This window comes from Xenopus tropicalis, chromosome 4 (genome assembly GCF_000004195.4).
Source record: "Xenopus tropicalis strain Nigerian chromosome 4, UCB_Xtro_10.0, whole genome shotgun sequence".
In the NCBI taxonomy this organism is placed as follows: domain Eukaryota; kingdom Metazoa; phylum Chordata; class Amphibia; order Anura; family Pipidae; genus Xenopus; species Xenopus tropicalis.
In genome coordinates, this window is record NC_030680.2 from 58,087,481 (window position 1) to 58,098,586 (window position 11,106).

General features: G+C 39.0%; 1 protein-coding gene across 1 annotated transcript in view; it reads right to left on the bottom strand.

Moving 5' to 3' along the window:
* Nucleotides 1-6,221, bottom strand: part of terb1 (telomere repeat binding bouquet formation protein 1) — a 29,879-nt gene extending 23,658 nt beyond the window's left edge. The window contains exons 1-4 of the mRNA XM_031901328.1: nt 6,083-6,221; nt 4,608-4,718; nt 1,600-1,728; nt 22-153 (exon numbers count right to left, since the gene is read on the bottom strand). Coding sequence (XP_031757188.1) covers nt 22-153; nt 1,600-1,728; nt 4,608-4,718; nt 6,083-6,221 — 511 coding nt within the window. The remainder of the gene's footprint in view (nt 1-21; nt 154-1,599; nt 1,729-4,607; nt 4,719-6,082) is intronic.
* Between the last annotated feature and the right edge of the window lie 4,885 nt (nt 6,222-11,106).

Genomic DNA, 11,106 nt, shown 5'->3' on the forward strand with positions numbered 1-11,106 from the left:
ATTCAATATGAACAAACTTACTGTTATTAGAAACTAACACCATAAATAGATAAAGAGACATTCTTTTCAAATTCAATGAAGATTCTTCTTTCAATAAGGTTGAGCAGATATCTTCAAAGGTTTCTAAGGTGCACAAGGTTTGCTGACAAAAGACTAAAAGAAACCCAAGTTACTACTGGCAGAGCAGAAACATTGCTTTCATTAATAATATGATTTTATATCCTTGTTTTTATCCATATCAGCAACCATTAAGGGTACAGCTCACTAACAGACTGATACAAAAGAACAAACTCACATATCCCATGATTGCTCTTAGAAATCAACCCAAAATAGGTAGTAAATCGTATTGTGAAAGTGGTGGTAGCCCAGATAGGCAAGAAGAAGACAATGTAATTTTCTGCTTTCTTGGTCATCAGCACCATCACTTAATAAAGGCCCGAAAGAAATATTCCTGCATAAATAGCATGTATAGCATTTTAGAAATAGGTTGAAGGAGACCTTGGGGCCGATTCACTAAAGTTCGATAACACTTATTGCATGCTTTTTTGCGTTAAAAAATGTGGGATAATTAAGTACCGATTCATCATTTCGCATGTGTTAAGATGCATATCGCAAAGCGTTATTTCATATCGCATTGCGTTAATGGTGAATAGAAATAGTACTAACGCATGATTCACAAACACATATGAAGCGTTAAACGTGCAAAATATTGCTTTAATCTGTGCGAATATTAACACCTACTTGGTGTAGGCGGTACTTAAACAAGATTGTGGTTCGTGAGCGTTTGGCAACACAACATGGAGTTTGCAGTTGGATTTTTTCAAGTATGTGATCGTCTTAGAGTGATGCATCCTCCAGTTTTCAGGGAAATGGTAATTTTCAGAACAGTAGTTTTCAGAAAGTTGCGTGTGTAATATTTTTTTATTTTCAAATTCAGCTGAATTCATTTTCCTGAATGTCTGATATTTACCACAAAAAAGACGCAAGGAAAAGTCGCTCCGACAATTCTAAAGTTTCAAGACAAAAGAAAGAACTTCAAGGAAAGGGAAGTGACCTTTGTCATTGACTTCATAAACTCAAAAAAATCAATCTAGCGAATTGGCGAATTTGGATTTTTAGGCATTTAAGTGCATAGTAAATCTCGTAAAATTTGCTCTGTTTTTTTCTCTGCAAATAATTCTAATCGAGTTTAAAAATTGATGGTTAGTAAATAAGCCTCTAAGGGGCTGATTTATTGTTGCTCAAGCTTTTGCGCAGGAACTCACATGTCGTTTAAGTAACCTATTGCTCCACCATGGAGGCTAGAGTAGGGTTGCTCCCTGGTCAGTAAAAATGATGCTTGATGTCAATGTTATTAATTGGGAAAAACATATATAAGAAGGCCAATGATAAATAAGTCCCCAAAGGTGATTTGTGGATGGCCATAGATGCTGCAAACTAACTGGCATTCACTCTTAATAAAACAGCTGAGGATATTTAAAATGCAGAAATGTAAATCAAGGTTTGACTGTATATCAATTAATATACCCATTAATAGTTGTTGATGTACATATACCAAATGTCTTATGTATGTTTAATGTATTATTACAATAGGTTTACCACAGCTTTCTGCAAGAACTCCCAAAGTGAATAAAGCAGCATCTTTTACAATAACATGAGGGCTTGTCTTTGCTAAGATGCTGACAAAAGAAAGACCTCCAATATCTCTAAAATAATCACGGGCAATAGCTAAAAAAAGAAAAACAAAAAATAATCAGGAAGATTGCAGTACATGCACCATACATACTATAAGCTTTTTCAGTTTATTGCAAATTAAGCATTGTGTGTATGATTTTGGACATGTTTTGTGATGGCGGAGCTGATACTGGTATGATGCCTATTTTTCCAGAAAACCCACTAGGTTGCTTTAAATGCCTTATGTAGCCTATGGTTATCCAAATTACTGTAAAAACCCAGGTCCCCAAAATTCCAGATAATAGTTTCCATACCTGCATTGTTATTTGACTCAAATCAAGGAAGATTTAATCAATCTCTAGATGCTTTCACGCAGCCCACAGTCAGGGCTGGAACAAGGATAGGCAGAAGAGGCACATGCCTAGGGCACAGTGGTGGTGGGCCATTAGCCATGTACCTCTGTTCCCCCAGGTCCAGTACCTCGACCTCTAACCATTGGCAATTCACCACATCTCCGTCTCCAGCTTTGTTTGACGATCACAGTCATAGGCGGAGGGTGACTTTTTTGTTGGGGAGGCTAAAGATGGGCCATACATAGACTGACCTACTGGTTTTTCAGTTATTTAGCATTTTGTTCAGCAGCTCTCCATTTGGTAGTTTACCAGCTATGGTTGGTTGGAGGGTCTTATTTACCCTAACAACCAGGTAGTGGTTTAAACAAGCGATGAGAATATGAATAGTTAAGGGGCCCTGCATGGAAAAATAAGTAATAAAAATTACAATAATAATAAAATTGTAGCCTCACAGAACAATGTAGCCTCACAAACTAAAAGTTAACTTAAAAGTGAACCTCCCCTTTGGTTGTGTTTACATTAGTTTTATAGAGAGAGAGGCAGCGGGTACTGACACCCCAGGCACATTATATGCAGTGAGACGTAGTCTGTATTTACAAAACTAGCACATTATATGCAGTGAGAGGCAGTGGGTACAGATGGCAGATATTTAGGCCCTAGCACTATAACACTGGCCCTGACACACAACATTGGCTCCACTGTAACTAGAAATGAACAAAACAATGACAAAACTCTTTCTCCTTTCAGGAAGAAAGAGTTAACTTCCCATCCATCTGTTAGGGTAGGTGATAGGGATATTATAGCTGTCAGGTCAGGCAAAAAAAAATTTAATTTCAGCTAGTGGGTCAGCCTTTATTACTGTATAGCACCTGGGTATAGTACCTGTGAGAGTGGGATGAAATCTGCAGCAAAAGGTCAGAGTTGGTTCTTAGGTAAAGTTACAGCTGCAGATTCTCATTTTCAGTCTTCATTTCTGCACTGCCCTTAGTTTGTAATATCTCCCGATCCCTGTCTGCATCTGTGCCTTGATTGGTCAATTTTGCTGTCTGTCAAGAAATCTGTGCTCTGATTGGAGAATTCACAAGAAGAAAGATCCAATCAGAGCACAACAGAATCGTCTTGCAGGAACAGAAGATTTCCAGGACAGTGCAGAAACGGAGTAAGTTTTTTTTTTTGTTTCTTTTAAGGTGCCAAGCAGGTTTGGGGAGGCTTAGCCTCCCCTAGCCTTACTGAAAATGATCACAGTAATCTTTTTTTAAACTGAATCCTAGTACCAATGGTCATTTTTAACTGCTAAACTTATTTATATATGTTACTAGGATTTTTTTTTTTTTTTTACACCCTTTTTCATGTCTCCAATGCTCCAGATTTAGGCAGTTTAGTCCCAAATGGTGCCTACTGAAAGTGATGATCCTTTGATATTGCCAGTAAACATGTGGCGCAGCATAGATCAGAATAATTACTACCATCTCTAGATTGCTTATTTATGACAGTCCTGTCATTTATTGAAGGAGAAATGGCACGCACTCCTTAGTCCACTAAAACTTGTCTTTATTGTAGAGATCTTAAAACAAAGAAGTCCTGACAAGTTTTGTATTCAAAAAATATATAGTCATAGGCACCATAGGCATTTTTTGAATACGAAACACCAGAGGTGTTTTGAAGCCATGTGTTGGAGGTGGAGGGCCAGGGTTTGTACACCCTTACCACATAATTTACTGGGTGAGCCATCATCAAGTTATTTGCAATTAAGTTTTGGTGGAGAGCCTGGGGTTTATACACCTGGGCTCACATTCATTAATGGTAAGCCGTTAAAAGGGCTTTAGAAAGTCTTTTTAAAAAGTTTTTTCCCCCTCCAGTTACCATATAACTGAGCCACTTTTTTTTAGGATTGAAGTCCTGTCACTTAACCTTCTCCTATATACGAAGTAACAAAGTAAAATGTAATTGAAGTTTATCAGAGCACAGTTTACATGGCTGGGGCACCCTGAGAAAAAATCTATTTGCATTTTTAAAAAACGGATTTCAATGCAGGAACAGTATACAACCGGTTTTCAACATTGGCTGAATGAACAGGGCTTGTTCTAAGTCAGAAATATTTATGGTTTCTGTTATTTGTGGCACTAAACTAGAATATGAACCACTTGCATTTTCACTTCCTGTCACTTCCTGATCCTGAAGAACTTCAGAGGAGATGATACAACTAATTACCAGTCCACAGAGAAGCCCCTACTAATTATCTACTCAAACTGGCTGCTACTTAGAAAAGAGAGGGGGTTTATTTGTTTAAACATAGCTGGGAATTGGAAATAGCCCAACGTTCAATTTAGTGCTATTTATTGTTATTTTTTAGCAAAGGTATTTTTAGGTGTAAACTGTCCCTTTAATGCCTATTTTTACATCATAATTTTAGACAGCTACACTTAAACCAAAATTCATTACAGAGCTTTAGAAGGACGTTTTATTTTACACGGGGCAATAAGGCAGTGAAAGTGATATGTGGAGTTTTATTTAAATTTAGATGAATATAACTAATAATTATAATTACTAAGGATTTTATGTTATAAAAAAATGTCTTACTGTTTTCCTGACAGATTGAGCAAATAGCAGCTAACGTTCCTTTTTGTGATTGAGGATTATCTATTTGAAACTTTAGACAATCCAGCAATAAATTGACATCTGTCTTCATTTCTAATTAGAAATAAAAAAAACATGCAACATAATTAAAAGCAATAATAATTTTGGAAAGCATGTGTTTAATTAGTCATGAAAATTATTTATGTTGTATCTGCTATCCCCTTGTATTCGGCTAAACCTCAATAAACTTATACTTATTCCATGGCTGTTGGCAGTACTTAGCTTTTGCAAATTCCTACCAAATACAAGTTTAACAAAGTTTGCTAATAAATTTTGATAAAGTTTGCTTTGTTAATAACACATTCTTGATTGCAGCTGCCCTTCTCTGATCAATTCTGCTAAACCTTTTAAACAGCTGTGCTGTTAGTTTCAGAAAAAAGATACTTAACCTAATTCTAATGTACCCGCCAGGGTACCGGGAAAAAAACCCAGTGGGCCCCAGCCCTAAGGCACTCCTGCGATCCGCCGCCTCACTCCCCTGATGCGACACAGGTAAGTTTCTATCAGGAGAGCCCAGGGGAGGGGGTGGGAGGGTGTTGGGGGCCTCTGTGGGGGGGGGGGGTGATGGTGGTGGGGAGCATTGGGGGGTGCAGGGGCCCCTGAGGCAGAAGCCCTAGTGGGCCCTGCACCCCCCAGTCCAACCCTGTTCCCCAGCATCCCTGTCCCACACTCATGTGACCCCCATCTTACCCATGTGAACTAGTCTGTAGCATTTACAATTCTCTTAGCTCATACCTGCTGCAATCTGCATTTACAAATTAAAATTTTTAGTGACTCAGTGGGTGATTTCATTCTGGATCTATCCTTATGTAACCCTAGGGTTGTCACCTTTTTACTAGAAATGATATCAGCGAGGGTATAGGGGAAGCAGGAGAGGTTTGGGAAAGGAGTTATGAAGCAAAATGGGTGGGGTTAAGGCACAAAAGCCACAAAAGAGGTGGGGTAGGACAGATCAGGCTTCTGTAGACAGTATAGGGCTGACCTGTGGGAAGGAATTGGGGGCAGAACAACTGGTGGTTACAAATTTGCTAGCAAATACATTGCCGGTAAATTTGTAATACCGGCCTCGGACTTGGCTGGCAACCCTATGTAACCCTGGTGGTAATATATTTTTACAGCAGTGTGTGAAATTATGCTCGTTAGGTAACAGCAGACCTGTGCCTCTGCTTATTATGAGAGAACAAAAAGCTTTGTACATACAGCGCTTATACCTCCATTTAATATGGAACTGTGCATCACAGTTATCCTTATTGAGATACTAGTACACAAATGGATCCACAGCAGATGCAGTGTAATAGTCTGTGCATTCACAGAGGAATATGTACAGATATGAAACACTTCCTTATTAGGTAAACTGCACAGTTGTAAAAGTTAGTAAAGTATTCTTTGGAATAACTAGGGTTAATACAACCTACAACCTGCAAAATTCCTTTTCAGTCCACAGGTCACACCAGAGAGTGCACTTCTCCAGTCATTACTTCCTCTTCCTACTTCCTTCTCTTGAGGGAGAAGTCCTTCCTTCCCAGCCCCAAATGGGAGACTGTAACCAGCAGCCATCTTAGGGATGGCAGGCTAACTCCAGGTTAGATCCCTACATCTACAAGACCTGAAAGTGCATAGCCTGACATTAGTGGGGGAGTGGTCAGTCAGAAGTAGATAGCTATGGCAAAAAAAACAAAATTACCATCAATTTATACATAACATAATACTATTGCAAGCACAGTAATTCACATATTCTAAGAACAAGTAAAGGAACCCAATATGCAAAAATACTGCATATAAATTTTTATTGTTACTACTTAAGCTGCTGCAAAAATAGTGAATTGTTTGATTTTTATATGGGGTAAATTGGCCCAAGGAACCCAAATATCTGTCCAATCAAAAATGGGTAAGTATAGCTTTCTACCTCAAATTAAAACTGCAAACCTTTCCTGTGTTTTATAAATAAAATTTCTGAAATTCGCATCAAAATTTGGACTTTATACAGCTGTAGGAACAAGGTTAAAATACCTTAAATATGAATTCCAGGGGTCTTCATAAGGGGTTGCTAGCTCACCCTTTTAATACTGGACACATATCAACATCATGCATGGCTAGTTAGCAATTCATTTAGATGCATGCTGCATGGCTGTACATAAATTAGTTTGGTCTGCAGCATGCATCTATATGAATAATTAGCCATGCAGGATGTGGATTCAATATGTGGCTTGGATTAAAGGGGTGAGGTGGCAACCCTATTTCATATTAATATGCAAAGGATTATAATATTATGTGGCATCTAGAGACCCCAGAATGAAAATATTGCATACACAAGGTTACAGCCAAAAACAATTAATCAAAAACAATGCAAAATGCAATAGCAATCAAAGTTCGATTAGTCTTGATGTGCAATTTACATCTTTTCCCTTGAACCACCTTTTTGTGTGCTCCTCCAGACATCAGAGAAATAATGCAGCTCCAAATGTAACCAGAAAAAGTGTGAGAGTAAAAGACAGAGCTGTGGCTATTCATTGGCTGATGTGACCTAACATGTATGTGTGCCCTTGGTTTTTTTGTATGTTCTGTAAATCTTGTGACCTAGGGTGGCCACCATTTCCAGGTTATAAACCTGTACAAAGAGGCACAAGATTACATCAGCTTTGTGCGTCACTGACATAATCGCACAAACCGCTGACATCATCATGACATCAATTGGATGGAATTTGGAGGATTTCTGCCCGGTTTTCAGAATGTTGAAAAGCGGGTAGAAGGTTTTGACCTGGACAGCCCCTTGAAAAACCGGGATTATTTATCAATTTTCGAAGTTTGTGAATTCAAGTTTGTTTTTCTAAATTGAATACATTCACATATAGAATGCTCCCTTATTTATTAAAGGAGAAGGAAAGGCTAATATAGAGTTAATCTCAAGCTGCAGGCATACCTTCAGTTCTCTCAATAGTGCTCTTAAGTCTCCCCATATTTCTCCCGTTGAGATGATCAGAAGCCTCTCACAGGAAAAAAACCTTTGAGCTCTGTAAAGAAAGTTCCCATAATGCCTCGCTCCTGCACCAAGACCCATGTACATGCTCAGTTTGTAAGACTATGAGGAAGCTTCCTGCTGATTGGCTCAGATCACGCATTCCTAAGGGGGGGAGGGAGTTCTTAGCATTCTTGAGGGAAGGGGGAGCAGGAGAGAGGAGAGAGCTGCATGTCTCTGGCACAAGAAACCAAAAAAGAGACAAGAAATCCTGTTTCTTTTGAAAGAGAACTCACTGCAGAGTTTGTGTGTGAGTGCTTATGGCTGTATTTACATAGGCCTTTCTGATAAAGCTTACTTAGTTTTTACCTTTCTTTTTCCTTTAATAAGGAAAACTTGTACCTCAAATTTTTGAATTTACAAACTCAAAAAGAACTTGAAAACTCAAATATCTGGAATGGAAAATATGGCTTGACTTAGGACAGTTGCCTAGGACAATTCCCATTGACTATATAAACTCACAAGCATTTAGATGGTAAAGTTGAACCAGTTGTGTTATTAACCCTTAGGTAATGGATACTCAATGGATACTCAAAAGATCAATGTATTTTAAATATAGCACATCAACATTTCAGTTGTCATTTCTCTCATCCACCATTGTAGCACCATCGGAATGAGAAGGTATTGCAGATATAGTGTAATTCTGTTTATAAATGAAATAAAAATGTTTGCCAAATGACAACACACAGGATTAGATGGTACAATCAGGGAAGTATTTAGGTCCGGTGCCACCCATGGCTATGCATGATGTCACTTTTCTGGTGCATGTGACGCCACTTCTGCCCCCCCCCCCCCCCGCTACACCATCGGATTTCCACCAGTAGGTCTGGCAACGGCTGGGGAGGGTTTTAATTATTTTAATTTTTCAAACCTTATTCATTATATAGGCACCTGAGGGCCACCCCACTAAGGCTGCTGTAAGTCAGTAGTTCAAATGTAGAGTAGTTTATTCCCTCTGATTCCATATGCACTACTATGTCAACCCACTTACACAATATATTAATAAAACTTTGTTGCAAATAAAATATAAAGTTAAAAAAAAAATTTGCAAGTATACAATCTTGCTTCCTTGGGAGTTTGGCTGAAGTTTGAGGGTAGCGTCATCTTTGGGACTTGAGTGGATCCGTTGTGTCCTTCTATGTGTTCTACTTATGCAATGCCCACAGTTTCCATAGTATTCAGCATATGCCGGCTGTGCAATTCTCCAAATGGTTTAGCATGGTGTACCTACCACCAATGTAAAATTTACAAAAATTTTAAAATTACAAATAGGTATTTTATTCCAACACACCTACATCTCCTCTTTTTTTTTACTGATGTGATGGTTCTAACAAAATGAATTGCTTTTGCACCTTCATTTTTCAAATATTGTGGGAGCATTAGGATAGAAGAAAATCTTACCATATTGGAATGTATATATCAGTAAATATTGCCCTTTTAAATATTTTTACCTTAAGCCACCATTTTGTGATGGTCTTTGTGCTGCTTGGAGATCACCTGACCAGAAATAATACAGCTCGAACTCTAACAGGAAGAAGTGTGGGAGTAAAAGACAAAACTCTGTCCATTAATTGGCTGATGTGACCTAAATGCTTTATTTAGAGGAATTGGGTTTTACATTTAAGCTGTTTTATGCCATATATTTTTATAGAGATCTACATTGAGCGGGAAGAAGGAAAGGTTCCATAACTTGGGGAGTGCCAAATATTAGTGATTATAATCACTGGGGTTTCCTTAGGCTGATTGGACCTATTGGCCCAATTGAGCCCCGCACCAGCACAGCAAAAAACAGAAGACAGGCAAGCGATTCGGTTAACAGAGGGGGGTTGAAGGTAATGGGAGGAAGTATGTCAGGGTTGTGCACCTCAAGTGACTTCCTTTAAAGGACATGGAAAGGCAAAGTCACTTGGGGGTGCCAAAATGTTAGGCACCCTCAAGAGACTTAAATCGCCTACTTTTTACCCCAGGCTGGCGCATCGCTACAGGTACCCCAGGCTGGTGCTGTTTTCGCCTAACAGAGGCACCAGCCCAGGGTTCAAGGTAAGCGATTCAAGTCACTTGGGGGTGCCTAACATTTTGGCACCCCCAAGTGACTTAGCCTTTCCTTGTCCTTTAAGCTGCCAGTGCTAGGGATGTAGTCCTGCTACAGTCCAGGCTCACAAAACATTTGTTAATGATGCTGCTCTCTAATAGAAGGGGCAGAGTTACAGAAGATAAGGTAGAAAATAAGTAGAAGAAGAAGCATTGCAGTGATAGGGCAATGACACATGGTATGATTTGTTGCCCACAGTAAATCTGCACTACTGCGGATGACAAATCTCCCTAAAATGCCTTATCATTGCATGACATTAGGTTATGTAATAAAAGACACTAAGGTTGCTATGGGTTACTGCTCCAAGGCAAACGTAATGCCTTTTATTACATATGGGCGGTGAGAATCTACTATATTGTGCAATGTCACAGCCAATCTTAAGGCCAATGTACTGATGAACTTCTTGAACTTCAGATGCAGTAGTGGCACTCACACTAGATGTGTTTCTATTACCTATATTACTTAAAAACCTTTACTGTAGATGAGTATTAGTAAACATAATAGATGGTAAGGATACATAGGCTTGTGACACATTAGTGGCCCTAGGCAGAACTTTTGCTGTCCTGACATGCTACACTCAAAAATGCAACACAAAGGTAAGGCTACATGCACACCTCATGATTTAGAGGGTATGGTTTGCATTCTGCTGAGGTAAAACTGGAAGCTCTGTGGCAGCATGGGAAAATCAATTCTTTCCGCAAACTGACATATTTGACTTTGCTCTGTCTAGAATGTAACATATCAAACTTTCAAGCTTCTGGATTGACACCAGAGCAGTAGCAACAATGTCATTTTTTATAGCCTAGCCTTCAAACTAGCCACCCTGCAAATGGATGCTATGTTTAACACCTGATCTGGTGCAATGCCCCATTGCTAACCATTGCACCATGGCACACTGCTGCCCAGTGACAGGCTTTATTTTCTTTACTGCAAGTATATTCACTGTGTTCAGTATGAGTAAAATAAATATTACTTGTGTTGGACTGGACCTATTTGGTCCAGCAGAAAACCTCACATTTGCAGAAAAATGATAAATGTATAACACTGTAGGTGATTATATATATATATATATATTTGGCTATGTTGGAAATAAGGAAGGACTGATGGGAATAACTTTGGACGGGGGGCCCATTAGGCCTACTGTATAAGGCAAAGCCAAAAAACTTTTTTTTGCACCATGACTTTCCTTTGGCCATGTTGGAGCTGCAGAGTGCCATTGAGTCCTATGAGAGGCTTCCAAAATCATGCACTGAAGGATCAAAGTCAGAAAGGTTTTCCGGCCGTTTATGATCATTTGGATACCAAAATTTTGTGACTTTCGGATCGCCAATACG